The sequence below is a fragment of the Bradysia coprophila genome, chromosome II, assembly GCF_014529535.1.
Source record: "Bradysia coprophila strain Holo2 chromosome II, BU_Bcop_v1, whole genome shotgun sequence".
NCBI classification, from domain to species: Eukaryota; Metazoa; Arthropoda; class Insecta; order Diptera; family Sciaridae; genus Bradysia; species Bradysia coprophila.
The window spans coordinates 9,314,760-9,333,401 of NC_050735.1; the positions used below are offsets into that span (position 1 = coordinate 9,314,760).

At 37.4% G+C, this 18,642-nt stretch overlaps 2 protein-coding genes across 2 annotated transcripts; both read right to left on the reverse strand.

The window, feature by feature from the left end:
• Positions 1-3,085: 3,085 nt before the first annotated feature.
• LOC119071128 (solute carrier family 22 member 3-like) lies at positions 3,086-8,376 on the reverse strand. The gene is made up of 6 exons (XM_037175799.1): positions 7,980-8,376; positions 7,568-7,808; positions 7,360-7,466; positions 3,530-4,461; positions 3,435-3,463; positions 3,086-3,370 (listed from the first exon to the last, which is right to left on the reverse strand). Exons 1-6 carry the CDS (start codon positions 8,156-8,158, stop codon positions 3,245-3,247), a joined length of 1,614 nt encoding a protein of 537 aa, XP_037031694.1. The 5' UTR covers positions 8,159-8,376; the 3' UTR covers positions 3,086-3,244.
• Positions 8,377-10,344: 1,968 nt separating this feature from the next.
• Positions 10,345-14,216, reverse strand: LOC119071104 (organic cation transporter protein-like). Its single transcript, XM_037175751.1, has 6 exons — positions 13,671-14,216; positions 13,068-13,296; positions 12,899-13,002; positions 11,897-12,829; positions 10,687-10,729; positions 10,345-10,625 (listed from the first exon to the last, which is right to left on the reverse strand). Exons 1-6 carry the CDS (start codon positions 13,826-13,828, stop codon positions 10,485-10,487), a joined length of 1,608 nt encoding a protein of 535 aa, XP_037031646.1. The 5' UTR covers positions 13,829-14,216; the 3' UTR covers positions 10,345-10,484.
• Between the last annotated feature and the right edge of the window lie 4,426 nt (positions 14,217-18,642).

Consider the following 18,642-nt stretch of genomic DNA (forward strand, 5'->3'; position numbering starts at 1 on the left):
ATCAATTCTAGGTTCGTGAATCAATTCTTGGTTCGTGAATCGATTCTAGGTTGGTGAATCGAGTCTAGGTTCGTGAATCTATTCTAGGTTAGTGAATCGATTCTAGGTTTGTGAATCGATTCTAGATTGGTGAATCGAGTCTAGGTTCGTGAATCGATTCTAGGTTCGTGAATCGATTCTAGGTTCGTGAATCGATTCTAGGTTCGTGAATCGATTCTAGGTTCGTGAATCGATTCTAGGTTCGTGAATCGATTCTAGATTCGTGAATCTATTACAGGTTCGTGAGTCGATTCTAGGTTAGTGAATCTATTACAGGTTCGTGAATCAATTCTAGGTTCGTGAATCAATTCTTGGTTCGTGAATCGATTCTAGGTTCGTGAATCGATTCTAGGTTCGTGAATCGATTCTAGGTTCGTGAATCGATTCTAGGTTCGTGAATCGATTCTAGGTTCGTGAATCGATTCTAGGTTTGTGAATCGATTCTAGGTTAGTGAATCAATTCTAGGTTCGTGAATCAATTCTTGGTTCGTGAATCGATTCTAGGTTGGTGAATCGAGTCTAGGTTCGTGAATCTATTCTAGGTTAGTGAATCGATTCTAGGTTTGTGAATCGATTCTAGATTGGTGAATCGAGTCTAGGTTCGTGAATCGATTCTAGATTGGTGAATCGAGTCTAGGTTCGTGAATCGATTCCAGGTTCATGAATCGATTCTAGGTTCGTGAATCAATTCTAGGTTTGTGAATCGATTCTAGGTTAGTGAATCGATTCTAGGTTGGTGAATCGAGTCTAGGTTCGTGAATCGATTCTCGGCCCCTGAATCGATTCTAGGCTATAGAATCAATTCTTGGTCACAGAATCGAATCTACACTCACGGAATTTTGAAAACCGACACATTTTCTGCTTCGTGATTTACTGTTTTTTTGTGAATTCTGCATGTATTTTCAGGAGAAATGTAAAATTAAAGTAAAACACACAAACAGAAAATGTGTCGGTTTTCTAAATTCCGTGTGTCCCTGAATCGATGTACGTTCTTAGTTTTGGGATGAATTTTGGGAAAAAAAAATTGTTGTGGAGGTGTGTGCATACTTAGATAATTACATCAAAAACAAACACGAAAATAATAAATATTATGCACGTATGACAAAGCGGTCGAGGCTTGCCGAGACGGCTTGTCATACGTGCATATTCTTTTTTATCGCATAAGCGAAAACGAGACAACAAGATATGCGAATGACACTTTGACAATTTACAGAAGTATAATGTTTGTTTATATATCCTAGGTGAATAATTTTTTCGGGGAATCACACCGCGTATGCGATAAAGTTTTTTATTATTTCAACGGCCAGAACGCTTTGGCGTTGCCAAAATTACATTCCCTCCTACTTACGGTAAGGTAATAAATGGGCTTCAAGAAAAAAAATTGATGAAAACAAATGAAGTAAATTTTTTTTAAAATTTAACACTATCAAACGATTTGAAACGATTTTTTTCGGTGTAGCCACATCTTGTCACGGCCCATGTTTTTGCTCTAAAGGGGCCAAATCTAATTTTCAAAAATCTCTCTATTATTAGTGAAGCATAGACTGACCCACCAGAATTTATCCAAAAGAGACAGATTTTCATAAATCGCACTTTTCGGGTCCTAGGTATTTTTTTTAATACTGACTTTTGATGATACAAAAAGAGTAAACTGCACAACTCTTCAAGTGTAAATGAATCTCTGATTCGAGCCAATAATTATTTAGGTATATAAAACATTAAAAGGAAAAAATGCGACGCAGGCGAAATTTTTAAATTTCTTGGTTCGTGCAGCCTACAGGCAATCTTCTGACCAGAAGTAGTTATAATTCATCGGGTTCTGGTGAAGACGTTTCTTTCAGCGCAGCGGGAAGAACTGACCGGGAAATATCTAGATAGATCTGCAAACTTGAAGTTAGAATTTTGGCGTGGTAATTCAAACTTTGGAAATCATGACCGCTAATGGTGTCGCATTCTGCGTCTGAACTCAAAAAATTTAACGAATGATTCGGTTTTCGTCTTTAATAGTTATTTATGACATCGACTGCGAAGTACTTTATTAGGCTATAGATGTGTAATTAAGATACGAGGCCGCAGGCCGTGTGTCATAAAACACATCGTGACCCTAATCAAGTACTTCGCTCCGAGGTTTTATACTAAAAATTTCTTGAAAATGGTGTGGTTTCCTCAACAATTGCCATTCGTGACGCAAATTTTGTTGGTAATTTATTGGTTAAATTTGTTGAGTTCAGTCGAAACATTAATTGCATGGTGATTGGAGCCATAGGGGGAGGTCAAATGCTGTAAAAATGCTCATCAGTTAGAAAAACGGTTTCGCCATAAATACAGTGAAATTGCTGTGGTGGTAAATGTCGACGGCAGTGTCGCCACTTTGAGAGGCACTGTCGCCAATTGCCTACACACTTGTTCCTTACTTTAGTCCCTGACCTATACCATGTTATTACCTGATACGAAAAATATTCCGTCCTCAGGCTTAAGTTTTTAAGCCATCAAATGTTCCTAACGAGGATAGGCCTAGTATTTATCTTGGCCGTCAGGCATCGTAACCGAAATCGGGGTCAAAATTAAAGTCTCCGAAAGGACTTATGAAATTTAAAAATTATTGAAGGCCTGACGTGCCAGGCAACTTAGACTTTTGAATACCTTCACATAAATCATTTTTTAGATCAGTTGAACTCTGTTTGACTATGTTTTATTTGACGGCAGAGATATGCATTACTTAGGGTATAAGGCCCCTTTTGAGTTTTTTGTAAAAATGAATTGCGGCGAACCTTCGTTCACAAGCTTTTGTAATTTAATGTTTGTTGCAATAAACGAATGTAACGGGAGAAGGGAAAGTACAAGGAATCGCCGATTTTCATCCAGGTGCCTGTCCAGTCTTTCAACTGAACCGTCTTAAAGTCCTAATCCAATCTAATCTAGGGCTCTTCTAGGGTTGAAAGACGAACAACATGGAACAAAAGTTTTTCGTATCAAGCGTCGGGAACTGGGAACCACTTTAAACACAAGAGTAGAGACAAGTTTAATCTTAATGTGGCATATCAGTGCATTTATTCGTAAAAAAAGCTTCCGGAATCTCCTTATATTTTTACGACTTTTTAGAGAAAACTGCGAAAATGTTTGCAGGAATATATGGCTCTGGAGGTGCGAAGATAAAGACACGCTACGCTCCTCTATCGCCTATATTCTTAAATCTCTATTTTCTTTACAATTCTTTGGTCGTCTCGGGTAACTTTTTATTAGCAGTCTCCGGCAGAAACGCCACCAATGTTCCGGAAATGATTGTCAACACACTGAAAAACGCAAACGGCAGCGATGCCACATATTTCATCTAATATTAAAATAAAACTGTTGGTTATAATTGCGGTTACGGTCAGTTAGACAGGTCAACTTACCAATAGTGGTGTTTGTGGTGCTGCCATCGCTGTGTAACAGATTTCGAAATCATTTGTAAAATGTAAAAACGATTTTGCATATGAATTGACTATACCTCCAATAGAACCAAAAATCGAACACAAACTCATGGTGCTCTGTCTTAAATTGGTTGGGAACAGTTCGCAGGTGTAGACATATAGGATGGTGAATGCTATCGTCGCAGAGCATTTACTCGAGCCCAACAGAAATAGGCGCCAAACGTTTTTGCGACCCGATATGAATAAAACTGGCAGGATGCATGTCAGTCCACTAACCAGCAATGAACCGCCCAATAAATATTTGCGTCCGAGTTTGTCGAGAAAGAAATACGTAATGATGATCGGTGGATATTCGGCCAGACTGAACATAATGAAATTAATAAATTTATTCCCGTGAAGATTCACCGACAAAATGCTCAATCCGTAGTAGACTAAGGCCGTACTAAACCAGCAAAAGCAGCAAGCAAGCAATCGTTTGAAGATCGGCGGCGATTTTATGACCATCTTAAATGTGTTCGCATCTTCAACGCCGATGTCCTCGGCCGGTGGAGTATGATAGCACAAAGCCTCAATTGTTGTTTCCGATAAAACTTTCCCATTTATCCGGGCTGCCCGGAGTATAATTTCTGAAGCGTCTTTGCGCCGACCTTTGTTCAGCAACCATCTTACACTCTCCGGTATTGTCCATATGTACATCAACACGACAAACGTTGGCAAATAGAGCGCCAACAAAAGCTTTCGGAAATGTAACGTATTCATTGCAATGACACCGAGTAGTACTTGACCAGTTGAGTACAAAAAGGCAATTAACGACCCACCGAGTACGCGTTTCCTCGGGCTCACCATTTCCAGTCCGAGAACGAATAGAACGTTGTAGATGCCGGACGCAAACAATCCGGTTATAAATTCCAATAACAGAAAGAACCAGTAACTCGTTGAAAAGGCCATTATTACTCCGAACACACCACAAAGTGACAGGGAATAGATAAGTAACGTTCTTCGGCCATATCTGCAATCATAGTGATAAGTTATGAGTGATCAAAGCAAACTCACAGGTGTGTTTTTTTGAGCAACGAGCTTCGGTAACTGTCTTTTCTACAAGTGTAGAGTTTGCGCCTAAGCCGACGGCGAAAAACAGTCACCGATACAAGTTGCTCAAAAACACACGAGTGAGTTTGCGAGTGTTATAAAATTGTTTCCGAATTAATGAGCTACGTAGCAAAAGTTGACGCAGGAATTCACGAAAAATGAAGCGAAAATATTCATCAATGTAATGGATCATTTTCGTAGGTGGCAACAAATCGTTATGTAATAGTCCGCTTTCGCATAGAGCAAACAGTAAACAAGAAAAGAGTAAATTAGGGAAACATGTCATTGGAAAATGTCTTACTGTCCTAAGTGTGTACCCCAAACAGTATGTACCATACCGATCAATCCAATCAAACGAGCCGTCAGAACAGTCGGAGCGTTTGCTGCGACTGAGCCCCGTACAAACCCGTACATCTATTGCGTACGTGACCCTAGTTCGTCCGTCGCCCTACTCTTACCGTAAGCCTACTGCGCCCGTATACGTCGGTAAAGTAAAATTCTTATGAAATGTGTACGTCTTAAAAATTGCGCATAGCGCAATTACGAAGCCCCGTACGACGTTCCTTTCAAATGTAACACAAATTTCGAATTGACCTAAAATTAAGTAAGTATCATTTTCACCGATTTATATTGATTTTACAAAAATCCAAAATGGCGGCCGACGGCCATTTTGTTAGGAAGTGGAAAGTACCTTTCAAACAAAAAAAAATTGAAATTCGGTCAAAGTTTACTCGAGATATTAACAAAAAACACCACCTTCACTGTAGCCACATATAAGCTCACTCCAAGAGAAAAAGCTCACGCTCCGGTGAATCGAATTTCATAAACTTTTCCCTGATTGGTACGGTCAATACCTATCTAATAAAGCAAAATTTATCTAAATACGTTCAAATTTGGCCAACCTACAAGCAAAAACGGCTTGCCGCCCTGTACCTAGTTCACACCAAGGGGTCTAACTCACGAGTCGGTCATCCAATTTTCATAAACTTTTTTTTTTGTCGATCGGTATTGTAAATACCTTTCATTTGACGTATCACTTACAAGTGTAGTGCTTAAATGTCTGGAGATATCGTCGAAAAACAGTTAGGCACTTATTGGGCCCCAGCTCCGGAAGGGTCGACCCAAAATCGCCCATCTTCGAACTTAGCCTCACTATTTTGACTATCTTTCAGGGAAAAAAAATTTTTGAAATCGGATTTGATTTACTCAAGATATCGACGTGACAGACGGACGGACGGACGGACAAAATTTTTATTGCGGATTCGTTATCTATGAACATAGGTAAACACTTTGCCCTTATCGTCTGCTTCGAATTCCATCAATTACACACGGCATCGTAATCCTATAAGCCCCTTCGTACTTCGTACGGGGCTAAAAAGGTATTTTGGACATATCATAAGCGCGTATATACGGTGCAAGGGTCATGATTTTATTATAGTATGTTGTGTTACAAGTATTGTAATGTTGATTTTTTCAGCACTAGACCCAAGTTTTCCTTACGAGCGGAGCGAGTAAGGAAAATTGGGTCGTGTGCTGAAAAAATCTCATTACAATACGTGTAACACATCATGCTTCGTGCCAACCGAGAATTGAAATAGACAAGAGCACAAAAAATCATAATTTTCATTGTAAACAATCACTCTTCAAATTTGATCGATCACATTGCTTTGCATTTTCTCAAACGAATGCTGTAACAACTCATACAAATTCCATATCAACACTGCTTTGAGTGTTGTAATATCACATCAAACGGGTGCTGAAATAAGTCACTTTACAACACTGAAATGAGTGCTGACAAGAGTCGTATTTCAATTCTCGGAGGCATAAAAAACATTGTAGCTTTTAAAAAAATCTTTATCAAAGCCTAATGTCAGTGAAAATGTCACTAATGACATTTCACTGTTTTTTAGTGAAAATTAGACAAATTTCTGTCCTAAATGAAACACTCTCTCGTTATTCCACTCAACAAGAACGAATTAATAGCAAAAACTTCACTACCTACGTTAGTATACAATGTAAGGCGATGGGTTTTCTAGAGCGTCGAATAGATATCTGTTTACCGAGACCAGAAAATAGGAAATTCCGCCAAGAGCTATGTTTGTGGCAAGAAAGAAGTGAGTGCCTCAATTACGCTCGAGTTGGAATTTCTTATTGTTCTTTCAAAGGGATGAACACAATGTTTTGCATATGTGCGAGGTGTGATTTCCCATTTTTTTTCCACGAAACAAAAAACGTCAATTCTTCATAACCATTTTTAAAAAGAAAAACAAAGTGACAGCTCAAGTGAGAAAAGTTGTATTTTCTCCACACAGGAGGAAAATGTCTTACTAGAAATGTCATTCAATGTCAATCGTCAAACACAATTTTGAGGGTAGAAAGTATGGTGAACCACACATAATGAAATAACATTTTTCATGCCTTGGGCATTAATTTCAGAATTTTTCTAGTAATTTATGCCATCAGCATGAAATGTCTACGCATCTGTTGTGGACGGTTGATTTTAGGCACTCGCGGAATCTACCGTCCACAACATATACGTAAATAACTATTTAGATAGCAAAAAATCGTACGTAACTCCACGAAACAGACTCAATGCTAAATCAATGTGGCGAATAATTTTGGTTACTGTTTCAATCTGAATGATGATTGGCTGCATCTACGTAGTTTTGCATTCGTACTTTTACACTGCATTTTCAATAATACAAAGCATCGAAATATAAGCTTTTCATATCGAAAACCATTCGGTCTTCATTCATACATTTATAGTTTGCATTGATGCACGGTCGAAAACATATTTTTAGAATCATATTTTTCTTACCTATCCGATAACATTCCATAAAATGGAAGCATCAACAGTTCCGCAACATTTTTCACCGTTCCGACAATTGCCAATTTCCATTCATTTGCCTCACAGGTCAAATTAAACTTCGAAATCGAATGTTTCGTTCATTCAGTTATTGGCATCCAATTAATTTCATGTTTACATATTTTGCAATACGAATAAAAACAAATTCCTTTGAACTAACCTCTTTCAAAACAGTCACTTCATCGGTTTTATAGACAAATTCGGTGCAAGAAACCGAATACGAATCATTGAAAAGCATCTCGTCACAATGATTTGCTGCGCTTTTAAAATGACTATCGAATGGAATCGAATTATATCGCAAACATTTCGCTGGTACGTTATGGCTGTGAGGTATTGCGAAACGAGTCCATTTGGGCAAATAATCATCGTGTGGAGGAGAATCACATTCCGGTATATTGCACCTTTCGAAAATATTCAAAATTAATTGCAGCAATAGCATCGGATGGCTATAGAGCAAACAACTTTTTTTTTGTCCCTCGTTAAAGCGCATCACTGAACAGAATACTGTTCACAATTCAGGGGAGAACTGTATAGATTTGCTCTATGAACCATCGAAATAAGCGATACTATACCTATATTCAAGGCTTCCAGCAGTGAACACAAATTCAAAAGTGAACCACGAAATTAATAGAACTGGCACACAAATAACTGCGTACATAAACATTTGAAATAGACCGAAGTCTCCGATTTCAATGAATATTTTGTCTAAGTCAATAGTTTTTTTATCGACTGTCGATTCCATCGACGTCATTTTTCAGTAAATTAATCGACAATAACGGTAACTGACCATCGATTTCCAGGCACAATTTTTTTTATTCAAACAATTTTGATACGACTGTCCTCTTTGTCGCTTAATTACTGCCTAACTGATAGCGAAAACGATTGAATTATTAAACACCTTATTAGGAACCAGCTGTGAAAACCGGAGACTTAACACAGCGATGATGAGATGAGTACATTGAAGGCAATAATAAACGAAGCACACAATTCTATTGTGGAATGTGATAATCTCTGGTAAATAGTATTTCAATGAGTTCGATTATTTTCGGTTAAATTCACTGAACAAATACCATGAAACAGATGCGGTTCAAGTGACGACAAATAATTTCAGTTGAAAAACACGATCAGACGAAATCGGTGGCTCTAGTCATTGTATTGCCGACAGAATCAACAGAAAACAGTTTCGTCTCAATCTTTTAGTTGGGCATCATTATATAGTGTGAATGGCTGTGGTGATGCAACAACACACGCACCTAATTTTAATAGAGAAACATGTGCTCGATCATATGCTACGCGAACCCGTAGGAGCTCAGTTCGAACTCTCGTTTTTCTTTCATCTATCTTGTCTTTTCTTCACTGTCTCTCCTTCATCTAATCACGTATACATCATCTCTCATCGGTTTCCCTGTAATTAAGAATTTCGCTCTAAAGATCTTGCTTACATTTCTTTAAAATTGGCAGCAATGTTGATAGATCTCTACAAAATTCAAGGTCCGACTTTACCATCCGAAGACACCCCCCACCTATCCGAAACCTTAGTATTCCATTACATTTCAAACAAAATTAAAATTAGCGAAATCGGCTAAAATTTACTCTATTTGTATGTAAAAAAAAGAGTTAGGACCGTTAGGAGGGCCCTAGTACCGACATTGGTATAAATACTTATTACTAATTACTAATACTTACTAATTGTAATGGACTGTTTGCAAATTTGTAGCCTACATTTAGGCGGAAAACTATTCGTTTCTTGATGATTTCTCTGAACGAAAATCTTTTTTTGAAAAAGTTATTGGTTTTGAGTTTTCAAAAAAAGATTTTTGTTCACAGTAGTCTTCAAAAAATTAATATTTTTCCGTCCAAAATGTAGGCTACAAATTTGCAAAGAGTCCATTGCTACCTAAAGAAATACTAAAAATTAGAAAATCGGCTAAAAATTACTCGACTTGTTGGCAAAAGCACTCAAGATAGAGAGGTCTTCGACTTCTAGCGCCCTAACTTTAGATATACCGATCCGATTTTTTCCCGGATTGGTATAGTTGATACGATACCTATATTTTGTCGTTTTATTTACATTTAATATGATTTGTTCACCAACAGCCTTTTACGGCCAATAAAGCAGATGCGGTCTGTGCTTTACGTGACTACCGAACTACGCCTGTAAGTATGCAAATACTCTCTGAGGAATTTTTGGTGGTTAAGTGATATCTAGCCTAAATATAGGCAATACGTATGCACACAAATTCATCGTATTTGGGATACTTCATATGAGTCATTCAGTGTGTACATCGTTACAGCCACCAAACACACTGCAACTACTCACATTATAAAGATTGAGTGAACTTCAGGACGTTACCAATGCGACATAATCGCTAGAAAAATTCAATATAGAATTGCATGACATGGGAATTGAACTCACGTCATTTTGGAAGGCCACTAAGCCATCCCTTCCATTGAGCTTATTTTGGAGTAGATTTTCTCAAAAGACCTTGTGACACTTAGGCGGCCCTATCTCAGGAATGATCGGCCCGAACTTAGCTCATAGTTTTCGATTATCTTTCAAGAAAAATAAGAGATTCCTCATTCGACGAACAACTTTGCCGATTTGTCAATTGTAAGTGTCTCAAAGTCGAACGTAAATCTAGAAAACTTTGTATTTCGTACGAGTCTAAATATTGGATTTATCCAGTACCATGTGTGTAACATGTCGTTATAGACGTATTTAGTATAAAGGACGACAGTTTAAATAATTGATTGGAGACGAAGCAGTCTTGTGAAGTCAATGAATCAAAGAGGAAACGAACAAAAGAGAGTTTAATTTCCAATATCTTTCTGCAACCACATCAAAACCTAAATTGCAACATTTTGTACCTTGTCACAATTGCATCCAATGCGATTGCATCCAATTCACTTTAAATAATTCGAACAAAACAATTTCACTTTAGAATATCCGCTTTTGTATTACAGAGACAAAGGTTCATACACTTTCATGCAGTAATGACGACTAAAGTCAACAGTACATCCGATGTCTGGGAGAGTGGATTGTATGTGAATCAAACATCCATTAAGTTTCACTGCAATTATTTACCAATGCCTTCGGCTTCCTCAATCGTATCTGGCAATTTCATGTTAAATGTTTCCGATAGCAGAAATACCAGCAAACATGAAACCATCGACGTTCCTCCGAATAGAAATGCAGGAAGTTGTGGAACGTAGCTAGCCTGTATGATGGAAATGTTTAATTGAGTGCTTCTTCTCAGTAATTACTTGTTCAGTTCATACCAGAAGTGGTGTCTGTGGGGCTATCATTGCACCAACACGGGATCTTGAAATGATTTAAATTTTGCGATTGCGGTTAAGAGAGAGAGAGAGAGAGGTAATTCGCTAAGGTAATTCATTACTTGATGTAACAATTTTGTGATAAAAGCAAACTCCCAAGTGTGTTTTGAGCAACGTACCTCTTCTCGACAAGTGTCGAGCCGAGGTAAACAACTACACTTGTCGAAAATCAGTTATCGAAGTGGTATCGGGTAATCTGGCACACTTTTACCGCACTACGTGAAAGGTGAACTCTAACACGCAAGTTTATTGCTGCAAATGCTTTTTTGGTATCGAAAAATCGTGTTAGAGTTCACCTTTTACGTAGTTGAAAAATGCGTTGTTTTAGCACCGTGTGGCAAATTACCCCACGTCATCGAAGTTGTGTAGTTGTACACCTCGCCTCCGGCTCTGCACTTGTCGAAAACAGATGCCGAAGCAAGTTGATCAAAAACACACTTGCGAATTTTCGGGTATCACAAAGTTGTTTCCGACGTGATGAAGTCCGTAGCAGCATCCAATGGATTCTGGTTTACTACCTGCCCCATGCAAAAGTTGATTTACACATAAAGGAAAATGACCCAAAAGAGTCGACATGCAATGGATAGTTTTCGCAGGAGGGAAATTGCTATGTAATGGTTAACTTTCGAATGGGGCAAGTAGTAATTGTTATTTGTTCAACGGTGGAAGAAAAGTTAAAAATTGCATTTAGAGGATGTTGCCACAAGTCACCCGAGAAAGCGCAATTTCCAACTTTTAATCCTGAGTTAAACACAACGTTTTTCACAACTAAAGTTCTAAAGTTTCAACGGAGCCAAGAAAATGACTGTTTTTTCGCCTGTGTTGTAACTATTTCACAAAGGGAAGAAAATAGGAAATTTCACCAAGAACAAAAGATTGCGAGGGCCGTAATTCGCTCAAGGAGGTTTTTCCTATTCTCCCCGAGGTGAACACAACGTTTTTTATGCTTGCGTTTTGCGAAAATCCGCATATTTGTCCACTTTGAAGAAAATAGAACAAATAGCGTGTTTTGGTATTCAGCCATTTTGGGTGAGAAAATGGTCACTTTCTCACCCAATATGGCTGAGCCCGTCATTTTCACAAACGCTTTATATAGCGGGATCAAAATAAAGATTTTCGCATCACTAAAAAATATGATTCATTTTCTACTCACATCATATTACAGCTACTCATAAAACTTTGCCTAAGATTGGTGGGAAAGAGTTCCGTTGTGTAAACGTAGGACACTGTGAATGCTATTGAAATGGCACATTTGCCGATTCCAAACAAAACCAATTTCCATACGGGAGAGAAATCCGAAACGAATTCCGAAGTAATGCAAACAACGGCACAGATTAGCATAGCCAATTGCAACGACCATTTTCGTCGGAAATTTTGCATGAGAAAGTACGTTATGATAATGGCCGGTACCTCTGCCACGCTAACAAGTATAAAATTGATGTACTTGTTGCCAGCCAATGTAACCGCATGTATACTGATGCCGTAGTAAACAAACCCATTTGTAAACCAACAAAAACAACAAATCAAAAAGCGAACGATTAACACTCTCGACCGGATGGCAAGTAAAAATGGATTTGATTTTGCTGTGCCGACGACGGTCTTGTTGATGCGATCGGGTTCGTTGTCCGAAAAGTCGTACATTGAATCCAATGTTGAGTTTGATAGTTCAACACGGTTGGTCTTAGCGGCTTGGTAAATTATTTTCAAAGCTTTCTTGTTCTGACCTTTGCTCATTAACCAACGAACACTTTCCGGAATGTACCAAATGTAACTCAACACCAGCGCGGTGGGTAAGTAGATTGTTCGTAACAGATGGCGATAATTTGTAATGTTCATAGCAACGAAACCGAGTATGACTTGACCGACAGCAAATATTTGGGCAATAATCGTTCCGCCCAGTACACGTTTATTAGCTCCAACCAATTCCATTCCAAGTATGAACACCGACATATAAATTCCGGCGGCACACATTGATGTGATGAATTCCATGATTGCGTACATCCAGTAATTTATTGAGAATGATGTTACCGTTCCGGATATTCCACTGAGGAGCAAAGAGCCAATGAGTAAACTCTTACGACCGAACCTTTTTCAAACAATTTTGTTTTAAATGTTTTGCTGGAATAAATCTACGGAAAATGTTCATTGTGAATACCGGTCTGATATAATCCCTGTGACTGGCAGAATGACTACCTCAGCAATATTTTTTAGTGACCCAATTGTAGTTAACTTCCACGCCTTTTCACACGTCAAATCGAACTGTAATGAATGGGCATAATGAAGAACATAGAAAGACCAACGAGCCTAAAAAAGCATTGATTTACATCATTCAAAATTGTCAACGAATCAGTTTTGTAGACGAATTCATGACAATGAACAACATTCGATTGATTGAAATATTGCCCTCGACATTGATTGTTAACATACTCCATGTAATTATCATCTCCGTGAAATTGGTACTGGGTACACTTTGATCCCAATGGTGTTGTGAAATTCAACCAATCCTGTTTGTATAGGTCTGAGCCTGCATTATCACACTGTGGTATGCGACATCTAAAAGACATCGAACAAAATCTTAAATGTGATTTTCACTTAACAAGAAGTCCTCCGTGTGAGAGCCGTGAGAGAGCAGGCTGTCAAGTAAATAATGCAAAAATTGAACAAAATTCACGGAGTACTTTTTGGTAAGTGGAAATCAAGCCTAGAGCATGTTTTCAACTCGCGAGAGAGCGAGCTCTCAAGTAAACAAAGCAAAAATTGAAAATATTCAATTTTGTCTCTCACACGGAGTACTCTTTTGGTAAGTGGAAATCAAGCCTTACACGAGATTCTTTCAATGTCAGGCATAAATCATGTAAAACCAAATTCCACCAGCATACACATAGTTGATAGTTACATTTCTGCATAAAATGATACAACTCTCATACCTATAATCCAAATTTCCTGTGGTAAATATAAAACTTGAACAAAAAAATGACACCAGCAACACTGGAAGAATAACCGATATATAAATCTGAGTTTGGAATCTACCAAACTCTCCGATTTCCGTCAATACAGAGTCCAAATTGAATTCGATCTTTTCCATAATTACACTTTAACTATCAACAACACACGACACGGCCGGCCGTCCACTCATTCAATGGTTTAAAACGATTTAAAATTTATTATTCAGAAATTTGTTTTCGTTTTGATACGAAAGATCACCTGTGTCTGCATTTATAAAAGCGACAACGCAAAATTTCACCATTCATTCAAAATCGAATCGAACCGTCTAACTGATGTAAACATTTTAACGAAACCGAAAACTGTTTTTGTAATTAAAATGAGCGTTTCGTAAATTAAAAAAAAACCTGTCACCCATTCCGCATATTCTACAGTTCAGGTTTATGGACCCGGTTGGATAAATTAAATTTCTGTCTGCCTCAAAACTATTAATTTAAATAATTCGATTTTTCTGCTGACAGGTATACCAGGTAAACATTGTAGGTATACAACACGTTTTTGCATCGTCAAAACATCATGTTTCGTTGAATCAAAGTAAATTTCAATTGAAGAGCTTTTCAAAAACGTTCGTAATATTTAAGCTAAAAGCTGTTCGTAAATTTGAACATCACATTTTCGATTCACAATATTATAAAGTTGACCAAAATACAAAATAAAACGCCTTGCGGAATACTTCTCGGGTGTTGTTTGATCGATAAAAAGAAGTGGAGGCGGTGTTGTACACGTTGGAAAATATAAACGTAAAGCCAATTTACCGAATAAGAATAGTATATTACTATACAAGGGAAGCAATTTGATATTTCGTATCCAGATGAAAAGTGTCCGAGGGCTTTAGCCCGAGGTACTTTTATTCATCGTTATACGAAATATCAAATTATTTCCCGAGAGTGTAGTATGACGTTTTCCTTTACGAAGGAGGGAAAGACTTTTGCTTAGGGACGGAAAATCCCTTTTCCCTCTCTAGTAAAGGAAATTATTATTTTAGGTTTTGGAATAACCATTTTGTCACTGGGATGAAACAACCAATGTTTACTGTTTACATGTTTACCTATACTGCACGGTCTATAATCGTCTGATACCACACCGTGAATTTTCATAAGGTCATGTGATTTACGATGGCATTTAATTTGACTAAAATCCGTCGAGTAAAAAATTAATTATTTTTCTGTTGACATTGGCTTCGTTGCAGCGACATCTTTCAGTGAAATAGTTGATCGTAGTCTATCGGTAGAGTAGAATAGAGGAAAGAGAACTGATGCCATAATCCCTCTCCTGAATACATAGCAATGAGCCCTATGCACATAATGTCTGGTAAAACACAAATTTTGATTCAAACACCACGTGATTTCTCCAGGTCGCTGGCTGAATTCATGAAATTGTAACTTTGTCACGGCACGACAAATTTAAATATTTTGAGCCATAGCCTTACTAACAATAGTCCAAGGCGCTCAGGGCGTTATACAGATTTTATAATTACACCGTGAGACGCTTGCCGCTTGCAGATGGTTTCCAATGCAGCCACCGACTCATGATTTACATCCACTGTCGTCGAAACAGGTTGGTTTTTAAGTAACCTGAAGTTTGAAAACTTATCGGGTTCAACCTCAAATCTATTGTTTAAGATCTGATTATTTCGGGTTAGATTAACCTGAACGATTGCATTTTGTTTCAAAGAAAATTTTAGGTCCATGTGAGCTTAGGCTCGATTTGTTAGAGATTCAAGAACTTATTTTAATCCCACGGTTTTTTCTCGCTGTAACAACGGTTCAACTAAACTCCGACGAGATTAAGAGTGCAATGGCTCAATGTGAAGATTCTTCACTGGTTTGTTGTAGGTCCCGGGATGTAATGAAAGTAATTCCCGAGGGATTAAATTTTAATCACAAAAAAGATTCGGTGTTCATCTCTCGAAAAGGTCTAAATCTCGGTCCATATTTCAATCTAGCTATGTAGTCTTCTTACTGTTGAGTTATCAAATATGAAACAAATCGATAAAAAAAAATATTTCTTTTCTTGTTTTATGAATTCAAATTGATTGTATGCACCACGAAAAACTTCGGATTCTTTATGCATGGGCTGCAGTGATTAATAGCTCGCCATTATAGCACAAACTTTCTTTACATATAGATAGACGCAATTAAAAAATTACCTTCCATTTCGATGATATATCACAGCTGAACAAGTAAAATGAGCGAATAGAAAAAAACTTTTTCAAATTATAAATTAAAAGAATCTTTAAATAGTTTAACCTCCATTAATTTAAAAAAGTACAAAAGGACGAAAATGGGGGAAAAGTTTCGAATAAGAAGAACCATTATCACAATTTTCAGAACTTAAATATAATTTTTCGATATTTCTTTCATCTTTTTCACATCTTTGGCTCTAATAGAAAAAGTTTCATTTTTTTCTTCTTTGGTGCATAGTAGAGAATGCACGTTTGTTCTGTTAACTTGGTGCAATGCATAACTGGCACAGTAATCAGACCAAATATATCGTGGAAGGGGAGATAATGACAATATGACACATTTAAGAAAAAAATCGAATTTTTATAATTAGAGTTTCGTCTTTTGTCTGTCAAGGAATTATTAAATAGGAAACTTGAAGTAAAATTTTATATCTTCAGAAACAGACTTATCATCTTCCTTTTTAGGCAGAGGAAAGACTTCTCTTTAGGAAATCCATATTAAGCAATGCCGATTCCAGGAAATTTTCGCTTTTTTGTTTATTTTGAAGAAAAAGTAACTGACACTCGATATACTCTATCCGACAAGAAAATGACATGACATAAAAGAGGCCTGAAGCCGATGTGTTCATATTCGTTTTTCGGTGGTGTTCTTTTTATAGAGCCTAACATAATAATTTTGAAAATATTACGACGCGCCTGGATCAATCCTTGACTTTGCACCAAACTTTCTACCTTTTCTGATCGATGAAGTTTCATCTGAGGTGAGAAAATGACAACAATAGTTATTTGTTCAACGAGAGAAAACAAATTGGAAATTGCATTTTGAAGGTGTTGCCCCAGTGTAACAAGGATCACAAGTCACCCTAAAAAAATGCAATCCCCATTTTTTGGCCCAAGTGAACACAATGCTTTTCACAACAGAGACTTTCTCGAAGTTTCAGCGGAGGGGAGAAAATGTCACTTTTCTCACCTACGTTGTCAAATAGTTAAATACGTATCTGTTGTTAACGGTATATTTTAGGCAATTTTTCGCGAGTTGTAGTGTGTAGCCCGAACGAAGAGAAATCAACAATCTAAAGTGTCTAAAATAACCCGTCCACAACAGATGCGTATACAACTTTTCATGCTGAGGGCCTAAATTACGAGAAAAATTCCGTAATTTTGCCCTAGGCGTGAAATAGTTATGTACATATCTGATGTGGACGGTATGTTTCAGGCAATTTTGCGAGTTGTAGCAGCCCGAACGAAGTGAGGGCGACATTCTAAATTGTCTAACATGAACCGTCCACAACAGATGCGTAAACTACGTTTCATGCTGAGGGCCTAAATTACGAGAAAAATTCCGAAATCTGTGCCCAGGGCATGAAAATAACTATTTCATGTGTCGGGCCCGAAAATGAGGGAGTTTCGATATTTTTCTCAGGTTTTCGACCCCTTACATGAAAAATTTTTTGAGTATCTGTTTTAGACGATTGATTTTAGGCACTTTCGCATGTAGCCCTCACTTCGTTCGGGCTACAACAAGCGAAATTGCCTAAAAACAATCGTCCAAAACAGATACACAAATAACTATTTCATGTGTGCAACCTTATTTTCTCCCCCCAAAAGACCATAAGACAATTACGTTTTGTTGTCGATTGGTCGAATGACACTTCTAATGTGGAACTGGCACTTTCTTTATAATTTGAAAATTGGTATGGCTATGGTGAATTGATGTATTCGTTTCGTGGAGAAAAGTGGTTTATCACACCATGCACACCGAAAACGTTGTGCTCACCGGGAGAAATCACCCAGGTATGGTCTAATGTCACCTCGGGGGACATAACGATTTTAAATACGGGTTGTAACTCACTCATTTTCATATTATTTTGACAAAAGTAATGAGCACGTTCAAAATAAATCGACAGATTTTGAAGAATCGACCATATCTGGTTTGTAATTCATTGGGAAAAATCGCTCTTGTTGGAATATGCTGTATGATTTCTAAACGATCGGTAAACTGATTTATAAAGTCAGGTGATGGCTGTGTATGAAAAGTGAGGAAGAAAGCCTGAAGTAATTTAATTAATTTAGGTAAGGCGACCGTAAGCAGAGTTTAGTATCCGTCGCACATATCACATTCGTAGAATCGTACATTTCATTCCAATAAGGTTATCGGAAACAGATTTTCAAGAATCAGACACATTATTTGAACCGAACAATTCCAGAAAATCCGTTCAATTTAACCAAATATCATCCATTTACAAAAACCAACTGTACAAATATTCCATTTGACCCAATAATTCCCTCTCAAGCGTTAGCAACAATAATAATCGCATACCAATCAGGGACTATTTCAGTGGAAAAATTTAATTTTTCGATGCAATAGATAGATGAAATGAACCACTGATGACAACAAATACATTGTCCCACAAATATTCACCGTACGAACAGTTTTAATAATCCACATTTCGAAGAATTCAATCAATTGGATAAATTTAATGATAAAACTAGGGGTTTCCATTCGACATGGGGATGATTTCATTAATCGAAGTAATTAACTTTCCGGAATTCTTTATTTAAAGTGGACAGCAACTGTTGACCGTTCCCGAGCTCTTTGCCTTTTAACACTTCCAATATAATATAATTCTGAATACTCTTTATGTTGCTGAACTTTTTTGTGATAATTTCTAGTAGTTCAGGCTGTATATTTGAAAGCCATTTTTAAATTC

Coding starts and splice junctions, on each gene's coding strand:
- LOC119071128 (XM_037175799.1), bottom strand. CDS start 8,158: ATGACGTCGATGGAATCGACAGTCGATAAAAAAACTATTGACTTAGAC. Junction 7,467..7,567: donor AAGTGACTGTTTTGAAAGAG/GTTAGTTCAAAG, acceptor TCGATTTCGAAG/TTTAATTTGACCTGTGAGGC. Junction 3,371..3,434: donor CACCACAAACACCACTATTG/GTAAGTTGACCT, acceptor TTTTAATATTAG/ATGAAATATGTGGCATCGCT.
- LOC119071104 (XM_037175751.1), bottom strand. CDS start 13,828: ATGGAAAAGATCGAATTCAATTTGGACTCTGTATTGACGGAAATCGGA. Junction 13,297..13,670: donor ACAGGAAATTTGGATTATAG/GTATGAGAGTTG, acceptor GATGTCTTTTAG/ATGTCGCATACCACAGTGTG. Junction 12,830..12,898: donor ACAGGGATTATATCAGACCG/GTATTCACAATG, acceptor TGTTTGAAAAAG/GTTCGGTCGTAAGAGTTTAC.